A 23529-nucleotide genomic window follows, 5' to 3' on the forward strand; every position below is an offset into this window, starting at 1 on the left:
GAATCTGGGTTGTGTTCCCTCAGTCCATTCTCTGATGCTTCCCACACTAAATCTCATTTGACATACTGCTTACCCAACTCAAAAGCTTTGTGAAATCTTGCAGTACTTTTCTGTCCCCTCAGCAAAGTAGCCTCATCACAGCATCTGCTAGCAAAGTCAGGGCACAGGGGTGAAGAGGAAAGTCCACTGGGCTGCAAACAGGACAGGTCAACTGCTTTGCAAGTCACTTTGAACAAGTGTTAATGTCATAGATTAATTTCCATCTCCAGAATGAGAGAAGTAGACAAAATGGCAGCAAATATATCTCCCTTATAGCACTGAGCCCTGTTATTTTATATTTCTCTGTGTAACTCATTTTCATATTTTATATAAAAGTAGTTAAATAAGAATCATACAGGGATGATCCCCAGGGTTCCCCACTGCTAACACATTTCCATCCAGAGAAGTGCCCATTTAACTTTACCATTGTCTTTAAGCCAGTTCTCTAGACGTGACAAAATATTTCCTCTACTTCCATGGTAACTCAATATTTTTGATACAGAAACTTGTAGAAGGCTTTGTAAATGTTTGAATAAATTCTATATCCTAGATTTCCCTTGTGTTCACCCCTCACCCTCATTATTCTTTCTGTTCATATTTAATTTTCTGTTACATATGATTGCAATGTGTGGCCTTGAGTGACACAATGTAATAGTTTCTCAGGCAGCATATACTGAATAGAAGAGGAAAGAAAATCCTAAACTCATATAAACTTCAATGAAAAACTATGTGATCCCTCAAAATGTATACAACTCCATGTATGTTAAGCCAGTTTAAGGTCAGCAATATTGAGTTAAACAACCTCTGTCTTCACATCAAATATTTAGGATGATAAGTAGGATGAAAATGGTTTCTTCATGCACTCTTATTATTGTAGCTATAACGGTAAAGCATTAAAATGCTTACTATTTAACTGTTCATTTATCTTTTGAATTTGGCCCCAACCTCAAAACATATTTTTTGAGAAATGGTGTCTTAGAACTAACTATATTTTCAACTCTTACTATGAAAATAAGTATGAATGTGTTCTGTTTCTTTTTGGGATGAAGGCACTTTTTCTCAGAAGGGTATATTCTTTGAATTGTATCAAAGTAATGATGATATGTTTTGCTGAAGTTTTTCCTTAATCCCTCAATTATAATTAACAATCATATATAAATACCAAAGGTTTGGTAACATGGTATAGAATTTTTGATCACATGAAGCCTATATGGGAACTGGACCTGTGATTGTACTCTCATAAGTACCATCCTAAAAACAGCTGAGGAAATCAACTCATCCTCTATGACATATGCCACATAGAGTCACCTCCACATACGCACCAGTGGCTTCACTGAACGTTTGCTCTTGGCTCCTCTGGCAGAATCTTCTCCATTGCTTTATCTGTTTCCTGGCATCATCATAACCTCTAATCATTCTTATTCTGTAGGAAGCCTAAGTTTCAACAAAAACAAGAAGATGGACATTCTCCTGTCTATTTTGAATTTGAACTACCTGAGAAAGAAAAAGTCTAATATCCAACATTGTGGTGAATGAAAGTTTCAGTCCAATGAACAAGACTGTAGAATCAGAACAATTGTGTTTTTTGACATGACGCTTTAAATTAATCTAATGGAAAAGATTGTTCATGTTGGCTTCTACTGGAAAAAGTGGAAGTTTGACCATGACTTCATTAAGTAATTAAGTTACATTGAAAAAACATTATTTCCTTCCATGTTAAACTACATCCTGTCCTATGTAATACTTGGAGTGAATAGAAAGGGGAAGGGTGGGTCAGTGAAAAAAAAAGGAAAAAAGAGAAAGAGCATTACAGCATTCCCACCATACAGGAGCTTACAATCTGAGCAAACATGCACACCAGTGGTTCCAAAAGTGTGGTCCCTGACTCAGAAGCATCTACTGAATTACAAACTTGGGGTGGAACCCAGTGATTTGTGCTTTAATAAGTATGATTCTGATGTACCCTAAAATTTAAGACTTACATTAACATTGTGACCCCCATGTAAGCACTCTGTATAATACTGACAATGGATTTTCACTGACAAGCAGAGGACACTGTTGAGCTGAGATGCTTAGCAAAATAGAAATAAAGTAAGAATTTCACCTGCAAGGAGGGCAGCTGAATAACAGAACTAAACTGAGCAAGGCAGAGAGTTAGAAAGCATATGAAATGCTTGAGATATCGCAATTAACAACTACTTAAAAATTAACAACTATACACTTATCACATGCTTTATAGGCTTTATACACACTTTCATGGTTAATCCTGACAGAAAGCCCATTGACATGAGAAAATTTATGCTTAATTTACACAAAAAGTTTACCTATAATCCATGAAAGTTTAGTAAAGTAAGATTTTACTGTTTGAGATGGAGAAGGTTTTGTTGTATTTTTAGACTGTGGGGAGACACGAAGAGCTCAGTTTTAGAAATGCCTAGTTTGGGATGGTAGTAGAACAGCAAAGTAGAAATGTTAGGCTGGAACCACAGACATGAACTAGAACTCAATCTATGTTGGAAACGTAGACTTGGGAATTGTCGGAGAAGAGGCATTAGTGGACACGGTGGGAGTAGCTCAAATAACCAACAGAGGGTATATGCCAAGAGATGAAAAGAAGGTTGAGAAATTATTCTGTGGGATACCTTATAGTTCTTTGTTTTAGGGACAGAAGGGAGAGTCTGATGATCAGAGAAGGCAGGGGTAAAAGAGTAAAATAAGAATAAAAAAGGACAGGGTGGTGTCTTGGAAATCAAGTCAGAGAGAAGGATGCAAAATCTCCTGCCAACAGACAACTCTGCAGAGTAGAGCAAGGCAACTATCTCATCAGTGGTGTCCAAGGAGTGCAGCTTCAATAATGTGGATGGGAAGGAGGTGGTAGCAAGACTGTAGCTTGTAAGGACATTGTGGCTTATGAGGATATAGGAACTTTGGGTGTGGTCACATGCTTGGGAGAATTTTGTTATGAAGAAAAGAGATCACAAGGGAAGTGGTCAGTGGGGATATTGGAATTAAGAGTGAAGATGGCTGGGTATATGTGAAATAGGATTGAACAGAAAGTGAAGAAATTAGAAACTGGGGAGGGAGAGATGAGAAAACTGAATGAAAAGTTGTAGAAGAGGTCATTCACTTTAGTACAAAAAAAGAGAGGGGGATCAGAATATCTTCCTCAGCCCCCCAAAAAGGATCAGGTTCTTGAGACTGATGCGGAGTGGACTGTAGGGTGAGGTGGGAAGATGAACATGTAGAAAGGGGGAGGAAACCTAAGAAGGAAAGGCTTGCTCTGCCCAAGAGGTGGAAGTGAGGCCACTGTGTAGGCAAGCAGGCGACATGGACACGTATTTCTACCACTGAGTTTCTCAAATGACATCTGCCAGTGAGGTTTTTCCTAAGACTCAGAGTGAGATGGGTCTGTTATAACGCATGTGACCTTACATTATAGTTGTTCAAATGTCCATCTCCCTTTCCAGACAGTGGATCTTCTGAATGAGGTGTATTTTCAGTATTTCATAAATGCAAAATGGCACAAAGGATAATATAACAAGCACATTTGCCCCTCACAAAAATTACTTTTTAAAGGTATGTTAAAAAATTGAACATTTTTTACTCCATCAATTCCTTTCTTTCTAAACACTAACATGAATTTAACACAAATCCTCTCAGCCTATGTGTCCATGATTTATATGTATATATTATTGTGTACTGTATGCTTTCACTAATAATTAATATTTACTTAATGGATGTCTATGTTCAATGTGCTGCCCTAAAATGGAGGTTGCAAAGATGAATAAGATAAGAGCATGAATGGCTCCATATTGTACTAACCAATTCTGGTATTTGTCTTTTTTGTTCAGTGTTTTTTTATTTATTTTTTAACTTTTATTTAATGAATATAATTTCCAAAGTACAGCAAATGGATTACAATGGCTTCCCCCACATAACTTCCCTCCCACCCCCCACTCTCTCTCCCATTCCATTCACATCAAGATTCATTTTCAATTCTCTTTATATGCTGTTTAGGACATCTGCCATTCTATGGGTCTGCTGTGTATCTCGCCTCCCATGTTGGATTGTTCTCTCCCTTTTTGATTCTATCAGTTAGTATTTGCAGACAATAGTCTTGTTTATGTGATCCATTTGACTCTTAGTCCTATTGTTATGATCAATTGTGAACAGAAATTGATCACTTGGACTAGTGAGATGGCATTGGTACATGCCACCTTGATGGGATTGAATTGGAATCCCCTGGTATGTTTCTAACTCTACCATTTGGGGCAAGTCCGATTGAGCATGTCGCAAATTGTACATCTCTTCCCTCTCTTATTCCCACTCTTATATTTAACAGGGATCACTTTTCAGTTAAGTTTCAACACTTAAGAATAATTTTGTATTAATTTCAGAATTCAACCAATAGTATTAAGTAGAACAAACAGAAAAAAATACTAAAAGGGATAAAGTATTAAGTTGTTCATCAACAGTCAGGGCAAGGGCTGATCAAGTCACCATTTCTCATAGTGTCCATTTCACTTCAACAGGTTTCCTTTTTGGTGCTCGGTTAGTTGTCACGGATCAGGGAGAACATATGATATTTGTCCCTTTGGGACTGGCTTATTTCACTCAGCATGATGTGTTCCAGATTCCTCCATTTTGTACAGTGTTAAATTTTGAGGTTTAGTCATGTCGAGATATATAGATTGGGTTCATTTCTTTTCATTGCTTTTCTTTTACTCTTCTTTCACCTCCATTTCTAGGGCAGTGTATGCAACATTGGTACTCACACAATAAATTATTTTTAGTGAATAAATCAGGGTGAACAATGTGATAGCAGAACTGAACACCTTGTATGGTGCTTTATAGTTGGAAATAACTTTCACTTTTACTTGTGTATTTCTCTCCCCAGGCTGAGGATCTTTCAGAGTAGTGGTAGTGCCTTATGCCTGTGCACTGTATTCTCAATGCCCATTTCAATGTTTATAACTCCTCAGTAAATATTAGTTGAGTGAATGAATGACCCTCTGCTTTAAATACTATTTTGCTAAGGCCCAGGTTTGTGAGTACTTAAATGTTTTCCCCAAGACCATGTGGTTGGAATCAGGGCTAGCAATCAAGTTTTCTGATACTAAATCCACTGCTCTTTTCGTTATACCGTTGAAAGAACCATTGTAAGGACTCTATTAGAGGGAATCAATAGGAGAGGAATCATTATAATGAATTACTGCCCCAATGTAGCCAATAAATAGACCCCATGTACATGTGTAATTGGAGAAAATTAAGAACCATAACCGGATCTGGACCTTGGAATTTATCATAATCATTGGGAATATTTTGTCACATGTTGCTTAACGGGAGTTCATATTGTAAAAGAGATATGAGTTATGAAGATGTGTGGGATTGTGTGAGTGAAGGAATGAGCAGGAAGCAATTTCATTTTAGGGGAACTGCTCTTGCTAAGGTCACCAGCGACCTTCTAATTGCCTTTGACTACATGCACGCCTCTGCTTCTGGCTTCAGCCTCATCTTCCCTCCCAAACCCCCATCACCACCACCACCTGTCTTTCTTATCTGTCTCCTAGGAAACTCTTTATTGCAAAGCAACAGGTGAGTGGAGCTCAAGGAAACTTACAAGCATTCAAGGAAAAGAGATCTCGCCGGCGCCGTGGCTCAACAGGTTAATCCTCCACCTAGCGGCGCCGGCACACCGGGTTCTAGTGCTGGTCGGGGCACCGGATTCTGTCCCGGTTGCCCCTCTTCCAGGCCAGCTCTCTGCTGTGGCCAGGGAGTGCAGTGGAGGATGGCCCAGGTGCTTGGGCCCTGCACCCCATGGGAGACCAGGAGAAGCACCTGGCTCCTGGCTTCAGATCAGCGCGGTGCGCCGGCCGCGGTGGCCAGTGGAGGGTGAACCAACGGCAAAGGAAGACCTTTCTCTCTCTCTCTCTCTCTCTCTCACTGTCCACTCTGCCTGTCCAAAAAAAGAAAAGAAAAGAGATCTCAGGAACCCCCTGACTCTAATCTGTCCTCTCAGTAGGAATGATTGCTTTAATCAATACTTTTGCCCTCCACTTATCTATTTGGGGTTTTATCCCATTTTTCTGGCTCACAGACAGGTCTCCACTGCCTCTTACTTTCCTTGAACAACTTATGAGTCCCAAACAGCTGGGGAAGTTAGGATCACTGCAAATCATCAGCTCTGGAGAGGGGCACATCCTAACTCCCTTGAGAAAAGCAGTCAAGGAGACTAATGTTATTAAGCAGGCTTCGCATTTGGAAATTCAACCATTGTTTGCTCATTTCCACACTAGAATCTTTATACTTTGTTACTCTAATCCATATAGCTTATTACATCACACACATTTAATCATATTGATTTAATAAATGCTTGTTGAACTGAACTACTACTCAGTTTTGTTGAATTGAGGCAGGGCACACATTCCCTGACAGTCTTCCTGCCTAAGGCTTATTCTCAGCGTTTTTCCCACATATGCCCTGGGACTTGTTGGAGAGACCCCCATCATTCCTCACTGGTGCAGAGCAAATTCAGCTCTCTGGCAGATCTGACACTGGCCAGGGTCATCTCTGTATGGCCTTTCTTTCTCATGCCATAATATGGAGACCATATGTTCAGATCTAAAATAATCACATAATCAGACAAAGAAATTTTCCCTCTTGGAGATGTTACAGACAGCATGGGGGATATAATATTGTCATTTCTTGGAATTTGCAGTAGAATAGGATAGTCTTAATCAGAAAAGCCTTGTCCCTTTGTGTGAGAAGTAGCGGTGGGTGTTTTGCCATCACTCAAGGGGGATAAAACAATGAAGCTCTGACAGTGGCCTTGTAGGAAACAAATGTTAAGTGAGAACTCTTGCATTCACTGCAAAAAAATGAGCCGGTCATGAGACTTAATCACCCAAGCTGCAGCTACCTGGCGTGAATCACTTATTGGAAAGAGAATTGGTTTGTTATTTTGTTTCTTCCACACAATCTAATGCCAAGGCAAACCAAGTTAATGACATATACTACAATGCTTAGCCAATAGATGGCATTTACATTAGAAGAAGGAAGGTGGAAAACTAGAGGGGAAAAGCGATATGATAGGGTAAATAAAGAACTCATATTGAGTCTTGAAAATGTATTCTAACTTCGAATGTGGAAGACAGTGACAACACTGAGGGGACTTGAGGAAAGTCGAAGAGGGCCTCGCGTCTGAGGAAAGAGTTGATGAAAGGTTGTAGCTTTTAATATATGATGATGAAAAGAGATCTCCTTTCTTTGGGGTGAGTCCCTGATTCCAATTTTACATTTGCGGGGCAATTAGCAGGACTCCTCTTGGCTTTTCTTGGTCTCCTCTGTTAGAAGAATGTCTCTGATATGTAATATTTGCTTGAAACCCCAAAGAAGCTTGTTTCCTTTTGAGGTTTGCCTTACTTTTTATGTTCTGAAGTTCATTTTGGACCTCAGATTTTGCTCCAAGCAATAAAACCGGTTGGATTGTACTAACATAATGGAGCCGTAATTTTAGCCAACTGTTGGGGGTGGGGAGATAGTTAAGGTGTGTAGTGGTTTCTGTGGTTTCTCTGTGGAGTAGAATTCCCTGCAAAGCTTTTCCATGTGGTGTTTTAATAGCTGTCTTAAAACTCTCTGATGCATGGAGCAAAACTGAATTAGGCTCATGTGCTAGATTGGTGGATGGGCCAAGGGCTTTGTGAAAAACGAAAGAAAAACAATCAAACAGCCTAAGCCAGAGGCTAACTCATCCCACGAAGATCCTCAGGACATGTCCAAATTCAAAATTACAGAAGCAATTACCTCCTTTAACTGAGTTTTGCAGAGCTTTCCATGGAAAATCAGAGTATTTCCTTTATGTACATTCATATTTTACCTTTGCATGGTGCTTTAAATTTACAGAATGATCCTAGGCATGTTTGTTCATTAGACCCTCACAGCAGACTATTGATCCATTTTCTTTGAGAAAACTGAGTCACAAAGATAAGCCTGGATCATTCGGCTAAGAAATGATAGAATTTGACACCATTTCAGAACTCTGTATCTTCAAAAATTTTAATTATTGATCATATTTAGTACTTATGAAGGCAAAGACAGCCAGCCAGATAGCATATGCATGCACATTAAAGCTGTTTGTAGACTGTTGGGTTCTCACTGCTGTGCATAGTGTTGTCTACACATCAAAGGAATGAGCTCCTTCTCTAATTCGAATGCTCAGTGGTTCAGAGGCATGGTTCCTTACAAAGTGCTGAGTGTGGCTGATAAAATGCCACATACTCAGTTGGCCTTCCCATACTAACCATGTGTAAAAATTCTCTTTAGTGTGTGGTTTTGGCTGCTAAGTTCAAGAAATATTTATTGAATGCTACTATGTGCCAGGCACATGGACAAAGTAGGAAGCTGTCTAGGTGGAGCTTTCTCCACCAACCCAGTCCACTGCCTAAAAGACCACCATTCCCAGGCCATCTCTTTGAGTTAGGCTAAGAGTCTCCAGCATTTCTTTTTGATGATGCAGATAGCATCAAAATAAATAAATATTTAAAAATAGGTATAGGCACTAAAGCCTTGGGTCATGATTGTTTATCTAATTAGCAAGTCAGTTATTAAGATCCTATGATGGAGGCTGATATTACAGTGCAGTGGGTTAAGCCACCGTTTACAATGCTGACAACCCTTTTCGGAGCAATGGTTTGAGCCCTGGCCACTGCACTTTCTATCCAGCTTCCTGCTAACACACTTTGGAAGGCAGCAGAAGATGGCCCAACTATTTGGGCTCCTGCCACCCGCGTCAGAGACCTGGATGGAGTTCCTGGCTCCTAGCACTGGCTGTTGAAGCAGTCATTTGAAGAGTGAACCAGTAAATAGAAGACCTCTGTGTGTGTGTGTGTGTGTGTGTGTGTCTCTCTGTTGCTCTGCCTTCCAAATAAATGAATAAATAAATCTTTAGAAAGAAAAGAGGCCCTGAAATGATGATGTGAGTAAATTTTGTTCTACCCAGGAGAAGGGGCCTTGTGGAGCCAGAATAGCATAGCAGGCCAGGGAGTCTCTCTTATCTATAGAGGGTCACACTCAGGCTTTCAATAATAAATGTCAATTCCTTTTCTTTTTTGTCATTTTAAGAACTAGCTCCTTGTGGCAACTGTGTCTTAAGTCTGGACCCACAATTTAACAAGATTAATATTTGCAGCTTGACCAGCAAACAACTGATTAATTTTCACATTTTCAGCCATGTCAGCAAGTCCTCATCCATAATGAGAATTAGTGTGGCGCTGCTTCTTCCCCAGTCTGCTGCACGGCTGTCTTGGAGCTCATCAGCCCCTCGGTCAGCCAGTGGTCAGAACCTAAAGCTCTAGGTCTTCACACTGGACTCCACTTGATGTGGGTTTTTTGGTTTTGGTTTTGTTTTGTTTACATAGTTAGTAATGGATTAATGTCTCTGACAACTTGCAGTGCACAAAAATGACTTAAAAATGCTTCCTGCTCTGTTGGATTCTCACATTTCCTCCCATAGCTAAAACACACACACACACACACACACACACACACACAAACCTGTCTACCTGTAGGATTTTAAACACTCTGTGTTCATAGTTTTGGTCCACTCTTCCAAGAACCTAACATACTTTAGGACAAGACTGTTATTATCAAAGAGAAAATTATTTTACAAAGTGTCACATTTTTTGCAGTGCAATTATTGCCATTCTGCTTTGTTTGTTTTGTCTTGTGTTCACTCATAAGTTCTCTGCAGTTGAGGCAGAATGTATGGAATAACCATGCTCGGGCTAATGACCAAGCTCCCCAAAATAGTGTCCATGATGGTGGCTGTGATTATTGCTAGGGACTGCTCGGAAGGGCTTTCAGTCTTCACAACAGTCCCAAAAGGTACATATTGCCATTATCTTCATTTACTCACTGAAGACACAGAGAAGTCAAATAATTTGCCCAAGGACTCACAACTTGTCCACTGAGACTTTAACTTGGGCAGTCTGCCTACTGAGCTCAAGCTTTTAATCACTATGCTACAAGGACCTGTGCTTCTCCAAGGGGACAACCAAGTATAAGAGAAGCTTGGCACCTGTGCATGGAGGATTCTTGGGGGTCTCCCACAGCAACAATGGCTTAGTCATCAGATGCCGGAGTGGGGAAGTGCAGGAAAGTGGGTTGCTGCCACTCCTCCCATGGCGCCTCTCTGTGCCTGCCTTGTCATCTGCTTTTCATTTAACCTGCTCTGAAGGATAGTACATAAGGCTGGGTACTCAGCCATCTGCTGTAGCGTGTGTATTTGGCGTGTAGATGGAAGGGTTGTGTAATAGAATTTGCTTTGTTTTCCTCCATATTTTCTCAGGTCCATACATGTCCTTTCCAATAAAAATCCTCTTTAGAGATGAACTTGGGTTCATCTCGGACATGCAGGTCTTCCTGGGATGGAGGCTACACCGTGCCAGTAAATGCTGAATGGCCTAGTATCCAGGCGGCAAGCGCTGATTGGTCACATTTGCCTTTGACTTAGTTTAAATGCACTCACTGTGGAGGAGATCAAGTTCTGAAGGCAACCACACTGAACTGAACTGAGTTTGTGAGAGCTGTGGGCAGTGGGTGCCATCTCATGCTGGGACCAAGGTCAGTTGATTGGGGTAGAACAGATAGTAGTGGCAGGTGACAGGTGTACAGCTCTGATCAGATTCTGGACCTGGACAACTCATATTCTGTCCTGTCCCACTCTGGACCTTCTCTCCCCATTCTACCACGAATTCCGCTTTTAAGAATTTCAAACATGCAGAAAAGAAAAGAATCATAGAACATGCAGTCTACAGGTAGAGGGGAAGAGGGAGCAGGCCAGCAAGTTCCTATTCGGTGGGAGATGAGAGAGAACAGGAAGCAGGAAAGCGAGGGAAGGAATAGTTCATAGCCAATGCATGTTTCTATCTGAGTCTCTGGATTTTTCCCTTCTATTTGGAGGAGCTGCCTTCTTCCCTCAGTATCTGCTTGCTTGTCTGAGTCATTCCCGGGAAACTTGTCTTAGCTGAGGAATGGCTACAGGGCCTAATTCCCCAAGTACTTGTTCCTGACCCCTGCTATAAACCTTGATAGATCAGATGGAGTGTGTTCACCTCCTAAAGAAACTCAAGGCTGTGGACAAAACTCACTGCAGTTTCCTGACATGCTCCATTCGAGCACTTTGATTCTGAGGGGCAGAACTCTCTGTGTCCAAGTGTACCCCCTGTTACTTTAAAATATTAGCAGATATTCATGTCTAGGACCCTGCTCTGTTTTCTGTTTGCTAGCAGGCACCACAAGGTGCAAAAGCGTATGCAATATAATTTCTGACCTAAAGGGTTTCTGGTTGAGAAAATATGACAGCCGTATGAAATAACTCCTAAATAAGAATTATTTATAACAGCATGATGGTAATATATCAAATTAAAGTATTTCTGACAAACCAGAGGGATACGTAATTAGAGAACAATGTATAATAAATACTTATATAGTAAAGAGAGCTGGAGAAGAGCATATCCCGGTCATTTATATTGTTCTTGCTTATTAGATAACAATATGAGACCATTATTTAACCTATATTTTCAACTCACTTTACAGTTAGAACCTCTTTTTAACAAATACAATTGTAGCAGCCAGTTGTATGTAATAAAAATATTTCTTCTGCTGGCCAAAAGCCCATAATAACACTCCGTTGCTGATGGAGATCCAAGACTTCTTTTGAAGAAAAAACCTGGTATGAGAAAGACATTCACAAATCCCTGTCCATTTGGCAGTAAATCTACTTAACAAAAAGGCTATCCTTTCAGCAGAGTATTGACATAAAGTACAGGTTTGCATATCTGTACAGTGTTAGATAGCTCTTAATAAAATCTGACTCTTTAAATGTTGCATTGATTTTACTCAGGGCGCTTGTACAGATCCTGATAAAAGTGCTGACCACTGCTGATTCACAGAGCTCATTAGGTGCTGATCAGCTCTGAGTAGAGGACTGTGGGGACCTTATCTCAGGTCTTCCAGGACCTCATGCCTGACATCCCAGCAGAGGCAGCAAGAGAGAGTGTGCATGTCCTGCCTTTGTGTTTCTCCATATCAGCTGCTTATTTGTGCTAAGTAGAAGAAAGCAATCAGAATCCCATTGTCCAAAAGCTGCTCTATCACTTGTTTGGGGAAGGGTTTTTGTAATTATATTAGAATATGGACTGCCTAAGTAAAATATGGGGAGTTTGCAATATATGAAAGAAAAATAGCTATAAATCTACTCTGTGTCTCTGGGACAGTAGGCTTACGTGAGACAGCCAGGTTCTCTGCATTTGCACGAATGCTTTCTTGCCTTGGGAGACTAGTATGTAAATGTTTGGGTTAAGACGCCCTCCTGCCAGGCTTCAAATTAGGTGAGACTGGTAAAGTAAATAAAAGGTAATGGATTGTGTCCATACATGACTTCATTCCATGTTCTCAATGACTTTATCAATAACTACTAGGGGCAAGACCGAGCAGGAATCCTGTGTCGCAGGAATCCTGTGTCGTATAAGCCTGCAGGTAACAGAGAGCTGATTTTGTTTCCTAAGATGTTTGATGTGTGCCAGACTAAAGTCCTCTTCTTTTGCCATTGGATACATTCAGGGTAGCTTTTTTTTAAATTATTCATGTTTTCTTTCTGTTAGCTCATGCTGCTAATTTATATGCAACCTTCTTTCTTTTTGAAGATTCATTTAATTGAAAGGCAAAATAACAGAGAGAGAGAGATGGAGACAGAGAAAAAGAGAGAGAACCTCCATCTGCTGGTTCTCTCCCCTAGGCTGCTGCAATAGCCAGGGCTGGGCCAGCCCAAAGCCAGGAGCCAGAACCCCACCCTAGTCTGCCACATGGGTGACAGGGACTCAAGTACTTGAGCCATCATCCGCTGCCTTCCCAGGAGCATTAGCAGGAGGTCTGATCAAACAGCTGGACTAAAGTATGGGATGCTGGTATCACAAGAGGCGGCTTAACCCTGCTGTGCCACATCGTTGGCCTCAACACTCAAGCTTCTTAAGCTGTCTTAGATGAATTTGCCCACAGGGGAAGCACTCCTGGTCTCATGGGGTGTGGTTAATCCGGTTACTCATGTCCCACGTTCATGTCTCCCCTGGATCAATTTTTGATCTCTTTACACCAAATTTCTCTTACATTCCCTGAGAACCTAAACTGCATGTACACGGGTGGAGGGGTGATTTTAACAGCATTTTCCAAATCTAATTTGTGTTTGACTTCTTCCAAAACAATTTCCTATTTCTGAAACTGCCGCCAGTTGGTGGAAATCTGGAATCTACCCTCACCCTGGAACGCTAAGAAAAAGATTCAGAAATTATATTTGCAGCACATCATTTATTAATCTCTTCTTCACAGCTGCACTGGGGAAATGACTTGTTTGTGCTTTTCCTAGCACCTGGCTGCCCCCTGCTGCAGCAGGCAGGGAGTGTATCCTTCCCTGTGGGCATTCTCCGTTTGTATCTCTATCTCATCCACCCATTTCATGCTCGCACGCACTCTGGCCATGTGATTAGACACAAAACCGCAACTCTGACAAAGTACCCCCATAGGTCCTACTTCACTGAAAAGATCCAATTTCCAGAGCAGGTGTTTGGTGGGCAAGAAAGTGTAGCTGAGAGAGTAAGCCTGAGCTAGACTCTTAAAACTCCTTCAAAACGGAGCTCTGAGCACACCTGGACCTGCACTTGCCCAGGCAAACTCTCTCGAGGTGACCTTGGGGATTCCCGAAGTTTCAGTCACATGCTTCAGTTTGGAAGGACAGTCGTGTTCAGACAAATCCCGGAGCAAAGGAATACAAGTGCTGGGCTTTAGGGGAGAGAACTTTTGGAAATTTCTTTAACCTTTTTGATCTTTGTCAACCTATTATTTTTTTTAAAGGTCATATGTTTTAATACCTAACACGTAAGATATTTTGAAAGCTCTATACACTATAACATGTGATATAAGCCTTCACCTGTTAATATTAGTGTGGCCAGTGCAGTTTATCAGGTACAGTTTAAGGATTATGGAAAGGCAGTACGACCCCGAAGCTTTGCTCCCAAAGCTGTTCTGAAGCAATCACAGAACTGTAAGTCTTGCATGCAGTCACCCTGAGGTTCTGTCAGAACGATCCTGGATGAGTTCACTTTGTTGGACCCCTGTTTTTCCATCTACAAAGTATTAGTGCAACTGTTTTGTAGGGCTACTTAGGGATTCACTGATACAACATATGCCTGGCACATGGCAGATTCACAGTAATTATTCCTCCTTCCTCTTCCTTTTTTTTTTTTTTTTTCCTGATCTGAAATGGCCTGCACATGCCCTTGACACCAGATACTAACGCATAGGTAGAAGATGTATTACAATGGCCTCGTTGTGAATGCCCCCAGCCTTTTCTTGCACTATGTAGCTTCCACATATTGGTAAGGGAACGTGCAGTACCAGGATGGGATGGGGCCAGAGGTGATCATTAAAATCTTCAATATGAGAAAGGAACGTCAAAGTAGTGCCTGTCCCAAACCACATGCACTTTATTGCAAGAATGAAATTCTCCTGCTTCAGTTGGGTCTAGAGTTGCAGCTTGGACTGGGGGAGCAGACAAGAGAAAAGCATCTTTTGCAGGAAAGGTCTTGTGACAATGGGAAATTTTCCCCCTAATGAACACATTATAAATAGCACACCTGCTGTTTAGAATCAGAATACTTAAAAAAAAAAAATATGCTCAATCCTCCCGTGGCGAACTAACAGTCAAAAAGAATGTTTTAAACCCAGTACATCAATGGAAATCACACCTACCTGCATACGTGGGTGAGTACACACACACACACACACACACACTTTGTGAGTAAAATAAACTTTTTTTAGTGTTTCTACATGTGGTTTCGTTTTGGTGATGGCACTGAAAATTGAGGGAGTTCTCATTCGGTACTTTGTAGGTTTTTAGGAAGAGAAATAAGAAGAATTAAAGGGCAATCACTTTTTGATTGTAAGAAATCATTGGCACTAGATCTTCTCTCCCACCTATAACCCAGATCTGTCAGCAAGCTGATTATGAACTGGACAGAAACCAAAGGGAACCACATAAAAGTATGCATTTTATTACATTTGTGTGACCTTTTCAAATCTTAGATATTGTTTTTGCAATCCCCTTAGAAGGAGTTTTACTCTATATGAATCATATCTCCAGAGAGGAGCTAGAAGAATTACCTTAGGAAACCTTTCTTTTTATCAATAGGGAGACTAAGAACCGGAGAGGTCGTGTGGCCAGCGTGCCCTCCTTTATTATCACTGCTTTTTCCTAACGTCTTTGTGGGGTTTCTCTGTTCAAAAGCACAAGTCTTGATTGGCATCTGGAGGCCTCTTCTCAGCACTCCGCAGTTGAGAACTCAGTGAGAGCCACTGTTAATATCCTTTAGGGAATTTCTCATTCCCAGCAGAAATTAGAATTATATGAGCAGAGAGAAGGACAGTACAGAATGGGATTTTCTTTGATAACTTACTTTAAATTTTTGAAGCAAAACTTCATGTCTAAGTGCTGTAAGTTAGCCTGTTTCTTAGGAGTGAAGAGGACCCATTTCTGATTTAGCACTGAAATTCTTAAGAGGAAAAAAATTCCAGTTCTCAGTTGGCAACTCATGCAAAGTTACCCAACATTTATCAATCATTTTCTGAGCTTCTTTTATATTTCTGGTAAAATTTAGAGTCATAAGTTGTACCACGGAATAAGATAGTGATTTTTGTTAACAAGACTGTGTCTTAATGTATATTTGTGATATAGAAATGTACTGTTGCTTTCCAACGCCAAATTATTCTTGGACAGCATTCGGGGATAGTTTTTGTTTGTTTGTTTTCTGTTGTTATTATTGTCTTTTCTTCCTTGAAAGACCTAGTTTCTCAAGAAAATTGCCTTTTGACAATGTTGCATGAAATTTGGCACAATGCTGCCGCCTTGAGGCTATTTCCGTCCGAGAAGCACATTTACTGCTAGGTAGACCCCAACCTGTCGTTGAGGTAAGGTCTATAGGAAGACTACTGTTTCTCAGTGGAAACATTCGACACTGAATTGCCCAGTCAAGACATCTATAATCTAATTCCTTCTGATTGTGTAACAGAACGACTGGAAAGCCTCCGTTGCTTTTGTGGTTGGGAACCAGATTGAGGATGACCTTCTCATTGAAGCCCTCACCCTCGCTGTACAGGCACCTCAGCGTAAGCTCTTCAGCATCGTCTCATGGCAAGACATTCTCCAGCAGGTACCTGCCCCTGCCTACCCCGAGCCCTGTTCACTTAATACTTCTTTTTTTTTACTTAAAATAATAGGATAAAATTACAAAATAAACAAAACTATCATATTTTTGAACTGTTTTGTAAATTTTGGTGGATTATTTTAAAGAACTGTGTAGCTAGATTAAATTTGAATTGTTTAGCCTGCAAGAATTATTTTTGTTCATCAGCATTGCCTATTAAACATTCATCCATTTGACAAAAAATTTCTGAGGCCATACCAGGCAGCTTGCTATTAAATTGTAACTCTGTGAGGAATTAAAATTTAATAAAAGATTGAATAACATAAAAGACTACACTATTTAAGGTTCCAGGGAGGTCCATGAAATCTACAGGCATCATAGCTGTCAAGGGTCTGAGGGGTACGATTAACATAGGAAAGTTCTATCAGGTAGATTATCCCCATACTGTTACCAGAGCATACCAAAGTGAGTATAAATATACCACCTAACTGATGAGTACTTCTTTCTTGCCAGGTTCCCAAACCCCTAAGTATTTGAAAGTTACATTTATCTACGTATTCTTCAAGGAACCCTTCCTTTTGCATTTAAGTAAGTTGATTTTTCTTACAGATCAATGAAGTAAATATGCTTGTCGGAAATGCTCCAGCTAAAAAGGGAAAAAGAACTACAAGTGGTAGTGCTCCTTTATTCTATGAGGTAGGTGGAGATGTTCACCCATGAGAGGTTTGTAATTTTTAGAAAATAGTGACTGAAGTGACAATATGATAACTATTTTTAAATTTAGTTCATTCTTTAAAAAGTAAATTCCTGTTGCTTATTGGAACATCTATTCCTGAGATAAGACACAAAAAACCATTGCCTCCTTTTCAATGAATTCCCCCTTTTGGAATAAAATTGTCTTAGATTGTTTACACCATCACTGCCTCTATTTGAAAAATACAAATCACAACCTTTTACATACAAAAAAAAATTCTGTGCCACACTTTTTCATAGTAATGACTGAGTATGAAATGGTGTCAAAGAGAGACATACTATCAGCAGATTGCAAAGTGTTCGTTTCACCAAAGAAACTATATAAAAGTGCCGAAGAAAGTGTTTCTCCTGTAAGGCTGAGGCACAGCTAGAATGATTTTCCATCAGCTTGTAAACATTGTGCACGTCTTCCAAACACTTGCTTCAACGTGAAAATAATGCCGCTCCTTGGATTAGTGCTCCCTTCCATTTGTAGCAGCTGCTTAGTGCCAAGTCCTGTCCTGGCTGACTCAGTGGGCTTGTTGTGCAAAGGACTTGGAACTCATAGTCAGTGTGAGGGGACCCTGCCTGGTTACTAGCCAACAGACAGCTTGCAAGATGCTGTGAAAATCCAGGGATTAATTAGGATATCACTTAAAAGTTGTCAGGTATCATTTTATGGCTCTGCTTTTACACAAAGGTTTTTGGATGTCTCTAAGACAAACTTGTCTGAGCTTCCTTTCAGTGATGACCAATAAAGTTTTTATGCTTCTTGGGTCTTAGATCATTTCATAATGATCTCGGTGGTATTGGCTGCGTGCTCTCTGAACAAGTTTCACTAAGTTTTACAGTGTTAGCTCTTGCTATGCTGCTATCACTACCGTGGAAAAAACTCCTTGCTGTTGGAGTCAAATAGTTTTCTTTCTGTGTTTTGTTATGATAGTGCATATGTGTGTGCTCCAGGTGATACCTGGTTTTAAAATAATGGAATTTTTCTTCTGAAGTGGCCATAGAAATCCATGTCCAATTCTCAGGCCTGGGATCAATTAGCCCCCCAAAGGATTCTTTCTTCTTCAAAGATGCTCAGTAAAAATCAGAGATGATAACAGGCCAGTTTTGACATCTAATCTGGACAGGCATCTTGACTTGGATGTGGGAATAGCACAATGCTACAAATCCAGAGTTAGTTAGAAAGTCATTCCTCTCCAATGTGTGCTGTGAGTCTTGGTTGCATATTCTTCACTCAGGGGAGGTCCATTTCACATCTGGCTCTACCACATACTCCCAGTGAAGCATTTGGGCAATAAGCCTCCCATACCGGCTCACATACCCTTTTCTGAATGGTTCCAGAAGAAAGGGAAGGCAGGGTGGAGCAACACAGAGATTGTGCCTTGGGTTCACCAGGCATTCATTAATGTCAATCACTGTAGCAAAAAAAAATGATAAAGAACATAAAACAAATTCGAGCTCCTGGTGAGCATCAACCAAGGACAGATTGCACATCTGGAGAAGAGGAACACGATTCCAATCCCACCCTGCACGCTGAGGTCCCCTTCAGGAACTCTGTCACCTGGCCCCCTGTTCCAAGAGAATTGAAAATCCACTGGAAATGCCTGTAGAGCACCAACATAGTTGTGAGGGTGACCCTAGGGGCAACCCAAAAGCCAGATCCTTTGGGACCTCTGGATTCTGAGGCATGTGGGCAGCCTGCTCACGAGTCAGTCTCTGTTTAAAATTTTGCATAGTCCATGCTAACCAGGGCACTGCCACTAGTGAGCTCCTCAGGAGCCTACTTAGGAAGCTTCACGTTTGCTTCCCCAAAGGAAACTCCACAATGGAGAAGAAAAGGTAATTTAACAAAATTGCTTATGTTACATGGGACATTCATACAGTCCAATTTCCCTTTAGACTTCCATTTTTGGAGAGGGAGAACTCAAAATACCATAAAGATCATGCAACTAAAAGCTTATATTTACTTCTACTTGTAGGATGCTGTCATTGAACTTAAACCAGAACCTAGTTGTTCTCACTGTAAACACTATTCTAACCAGTTGGACTTTCTGGCTCCCTGATCTGTGGCTGATTAGAAGCAGCAAATTAAAGTGAGGCTTCATTGTAGTGTAGTTCATCCATGAGTAGTAAAATAGTGTCAGATTTGTTAAGTCAACAACAGGAGTCACTGTGTACTTACTCCTCATGTAGGATCTCTGTCCTTAGTGTGCTGTACATTGTGATTTAATGCTATAACTAGTACTCAAACAGTATTTTTCACTTTATGTTTCTGTGTGGGAGCAAACTGTTGAAATCTTTACTTAATGTATGCTAAACTGATCTTCTGTATATAAACAGAAACGAAAATGAATCTTGATGTGAATGGAAGGGGAGAGGGAGCGGGAAAGGGGAGGGTTGCGGGTGGGAGGGACGTTATGGGGGGAAGCCATTGTAATCCATAAGCTGTACTTTGGAAATTTATATTCATTAAATAAAAGTTAAAAAAAAATAGTGTCAGAACCATAGTACATATTTCCAATGAAGACTTGAAATGTCTGGGCCAGCAAAGACCACATTCCTAAGCGGTTTGCTCAAGGTTTCATTTGGATGGCTTTGTGTTGTGTACACACAGCCTCATTTTGAAATTGTGTAATTTCCCCCTGAAACCTTAGAATGCCATCTAGCCATGGTATTGTACATATGACAGAGTCTTTATTTATAAACCACAGTTCTTTGAAACCCTACTTAGATTTGTCTAGTGCCATTGCACAGAGAGATGGCTATGGCTTATTTGTTCATTCACCTTCTACTGGAAACCATGTTTTGTTCCAGCAGTAACTGCTCAAAGTACTCATGTAGGAATGGGGAGAAAATTCTATTTGTGTATATTCTCAGGAATGTTAGCTCTTACTTTTTACTTTAAAGATTTATTTTACTTATTCGAAAGGCAGCATGGCAGAGAGAGTGAGACAGAAAGAAAGAAATCTTCTTTCTGTCTGCTGATTCATGCCCCAAGTGGCCCCAACAGTTGAGGCTGGGCCAGGTTGAAGCCAAGATCCTGGAACTCCATCTGGGTGGGTAGTAGGGACCCAAGGACTTGGGCCATCTGCTGCTGCTTTCCCAGGCACATTAGCAGGGGGCTGGATCAGAAGTGGAGCAGCCAGGGCTCAAACTGGCACTCATATGGGATACTGGCACTGCAGGTGGTGGCTTAACCCACTGCACCACAATGCCAGCTGCAGTTATTACTTTATTATTAATAATGAGAATGAGGATGAGCCTGTGCACTCACCATTTCCAGCATCTAATACTATTTGAGGATGTAGACACATAAGAAAATGATTATACAGATATTGCCTGCATTACTACCTAATATTGGCCAGTTTCACCAAATATCAACAAGTGCATTCCTGTTCCAGCACTAGTGCCAAGCGCTGTCAAGGCAATGGAGAGGGAAAAGGGAATATGAGTATTACAACAAAGACTCTAACCTCAATTAGCTCAAGAACTAATTAGAAGAGAAACAAATGAAAATATATTAGATGTGCATAAGCCTGACACATAGTAAATATTCAATGAATATCTGTTGAATGAATAACCACGCAGAAAACTGAAGTCCTTAAGAGCCAAATGGATTGTTACAGGAATGCAAAGGTAAATGAAATTATCATCAGGTGGGGTGGGAAGGGAGGAGTGGGAGGTAGAGAAGGTTTTGTGACGAAGGTGGCATATGGAGGGATAGGAAGGGGACCTGACAGTTTTAATCTTTTAAATATATTATCCCAGGGCCGACACTGTGGCATAGTAGGCTAAGCCTCCACCTGCGGTGCCAGCATCCCATATGGGCACTGGTTCGAGTTCCAGCTGCTCCCTTCCAATCCAGTTCTCTGCGTTGGCCTGGGAAAGCAGTAGTAGATGGCCCAAGTGCTTGGACCCCTGCACCTGCATAGGAGACCCAGAGGAAGTTCCTGGCTCCTGGCTTTGGATCGGCCCAGCTCTGGCCGTTGCAGCCATTTGGGGAGTAAACCAGCTGATGGGAGACCTTTCCCTCTATCTCTCCTTCTCTCTGTCTATGGCTCTACCTCTCAAATAGGTAAATAAAACCTTTAATATATATAATCTTTAATATAATACTTTATATATATTTAATATATAATAATACATATTATATATATATATAATCCCAATTAACTTACATCATAATTCTAAAAGGAGATATGAATAGCCCTATTTTATATGTAGGGAAATGGAGACATAAAGAAACTAGGAAGTCAGCTAACTAGAAAGTCAAAGAACTTGAACTTAGCCACAGTTAAATGCATAGCCTCAAGTTTTTCCACTTTACCACAGACCTGATACTCTTTCACTGATCGCAAAGATGGATGGATCTGGTTTTTTTTATGCTTCTTTTTTTTTTTTTTTTTTTTTTTTTTTTTGAGAAGCAGAGAGAGAGAGAGAGAGAATCTCCCATCTACTAGTTCACTACCCAATTGCCCTCAACAGCCAGATTGGGCCTGGCTGAAATCCGGATCCAGGAACTCAATCAAAATTTTTCATGTGAGTGACAGGGATTGAAATACTTGAGCCAGCCCAGAGCATGCATTAGCAGGAAGGTCAAATTGCAGGTCAAACTAGGACTCAAACCCGGGTACTCTGATAGTGGCTACAGGTATCTTCACCACTACACCAAATACCAGTCCCAGTGGGAAGGTATTGAAATTTGTATGTGGGAGAATGCATCCTGAGACAAGAGAGCAGCTGAAAACCAGGCATAAGAAGGTGAGGAGATTGAATGCATACTGCATTTGTACTTATGTGATGTAACATACACTAAATAGGAAAGGTAAATCCTGTCTGTATTTTAGTTAATTACAGTTTTAAAACACTAAAGGTGGAAATCAATGAAAAAGCATTTCAAGCACAGGAAAAATTATGTTTTATATTAATTCCTGAACTTAAATTTACTTACTAAATAGGCAAACATAGTTTTCTATGTGTCTATGCTTAATGGCCTACATAGAAAATCTAATCTGTCTTTTGCAAATATACTCAGTGTTAACCAAATTAAAATGGAAAATACTAATGTTCATTAACCAACTCAAATGTTCCTGATGAGAGAGTCTATGGGTACCATAATACAGAGATTCTCCTACTGAGATTAAATCTGAAACATAGTAAGTGAAATTCACACTCCACATTTGATAAATTAGGAGGAAAAACCTCCCAGTTGGGCAGAGTTCTGTTTATCATTCTTAATGGAAATCAGAGTCAACCATCTTAGAAGTTTTTAGATTCCTGTTCACATTTCTCTGAATTTCATGGTGGTGATCACCATACCTCCCTGCCTTAAAATGAGCCTCCATCTACATGGGGTCTTGGTTTGTGTGCCTGTCTTGCCTTTCTGCGACTTATTTGGAAAAAAGACAAATAAGGTCACCACAAACACAAAAAACCTGCACACAGACATCATGGCACTGCTGCTTGTGATGCCTGCAGCCCTCATCAGAGCACCACTTGGAGTCTCAGCTCTCCACTTCGGATTCAGCTCCCCGCTAATGTGCCTGGGAAAGCAGCGGAAGGTGGACATGTCCTTGGGCTCCTGCCACTCATGTGGGAGACACAGATGGAGTTCCAAGCTCCTAGCTTCAGCCTCTTACAGCCCTGGCCTTTATGGCCATTTGGAGAGTGACCCAGCAGATAGAAGATCTGTCTTCCCCTTTCCCCCTCTCTGTGTGACTCTGCCTTTCAAATACATAAATAAATTGTTGAAGAACAAAAAGAAAACCTACTGAAACAAAAAAAATTGTCTATGTAGAATAAAAGTTTCTGTGCCCTCCTTGGTGGCTCAGTTATTTCAAAAATATAATTATACAAATTTCTGTAAAATCAAGAATGTAGATAAAAGATTATATGATAGGATGACCCTATGCATGCAAATAATTTTTAATTTTTCTCTTTATTCCTATCAGTGAAAAAAAAGTAAGAACTTATTTTTACCAGTATATCTTAGTTAAAGTATTTCTATGGACCTTTCTTTTGCAATGGAGAGTTCATTAACTTTAAAAAAAATTTCTGATAATAGGTTTGAATGCTGGGGCAAATGCAGTTTAAAAAGATACAGGATGCAAGTATATTTTAAAGAGTGTGTGAGTGCATTGGGTTAATATGCTCAAATATAATGGTGCCATATTTTGGCTCCTATTTCCTGGGTGTGTGGACATATTTCTCATGTCTTTCCCAACACATGTTCATAGTGTTTACAGCCCTTGTCTTTACTCTAGAGGAACGGTGGTTTTTCTGCTTACTACTAGTTGAATTCTTTATTCGGTGGAGGGCTAAGCTTGTGATTATAAAATAAATTGAAAGTATGTCTTTATAAAAATTAAAAGAAACTAAGAAAGTAAGGACAATAGAGCATTGGCAGGAAGGAGGAAAGAGTGGGAAGTATCATTGTGCTCTTAAATCTGTATATATGGAATACATGAAATTTTTTCATCTCACATCAATAAAAAAT

At 40.4% G+C, this 23529-nt stretch overlaps 1 protein-coding gene and 1 long non-coding RNA gene across 3 annotated transcripts in view; one reads left to right on the forward strand and one right to left on the reverse strand.

Annotated features, from left to right (window-relative positions):
* LOC103350083 (uncharacterized) overlaps positions 1-23529 on the reverse strand; it is an 87536-nt gene that overhangs the window by 53556 nt on the left and 10451 nt on the right. The gene's annotated exons all lie outside the window — the stretch shown is intronic.
* Positions 1-23529, forward strand: part of SPAG17 (sperm associated antigen 17) — a 274935-nt gene that overhangs the window by 25632 nt on the left and 225774 nt on the right. For both annotated transcript variants that reach the window (XM_051857350.2, XM_051857351.2), the window contains exons 2-3: positions 16158-16298; positions 16902-16988. In XM_051857350.2, the coding sequence (XP_051713310.2) occupies positions 16158-16298; positions 16902-16988 (228 nt within the window). The remainder of the gene's footprint in view (positions 1-16157; positions 16299-16901; positions 16989-23529) is intronic.

This window comes from Oryctolagus cuniculus, chromosome 7 (assembly GCF_964237555.1).
Source record: "Oryctolagus cuniculus chromosome 7, mOryCun1.1, whole genome shotgun sequence".
Classification (NCBI taxonomy): Eukaryota; Metazoa; Chordata; class Mammalia; order Lagomorpha; family Leporidae; genus Oryctolagus; species Oryctolagus cuniculus.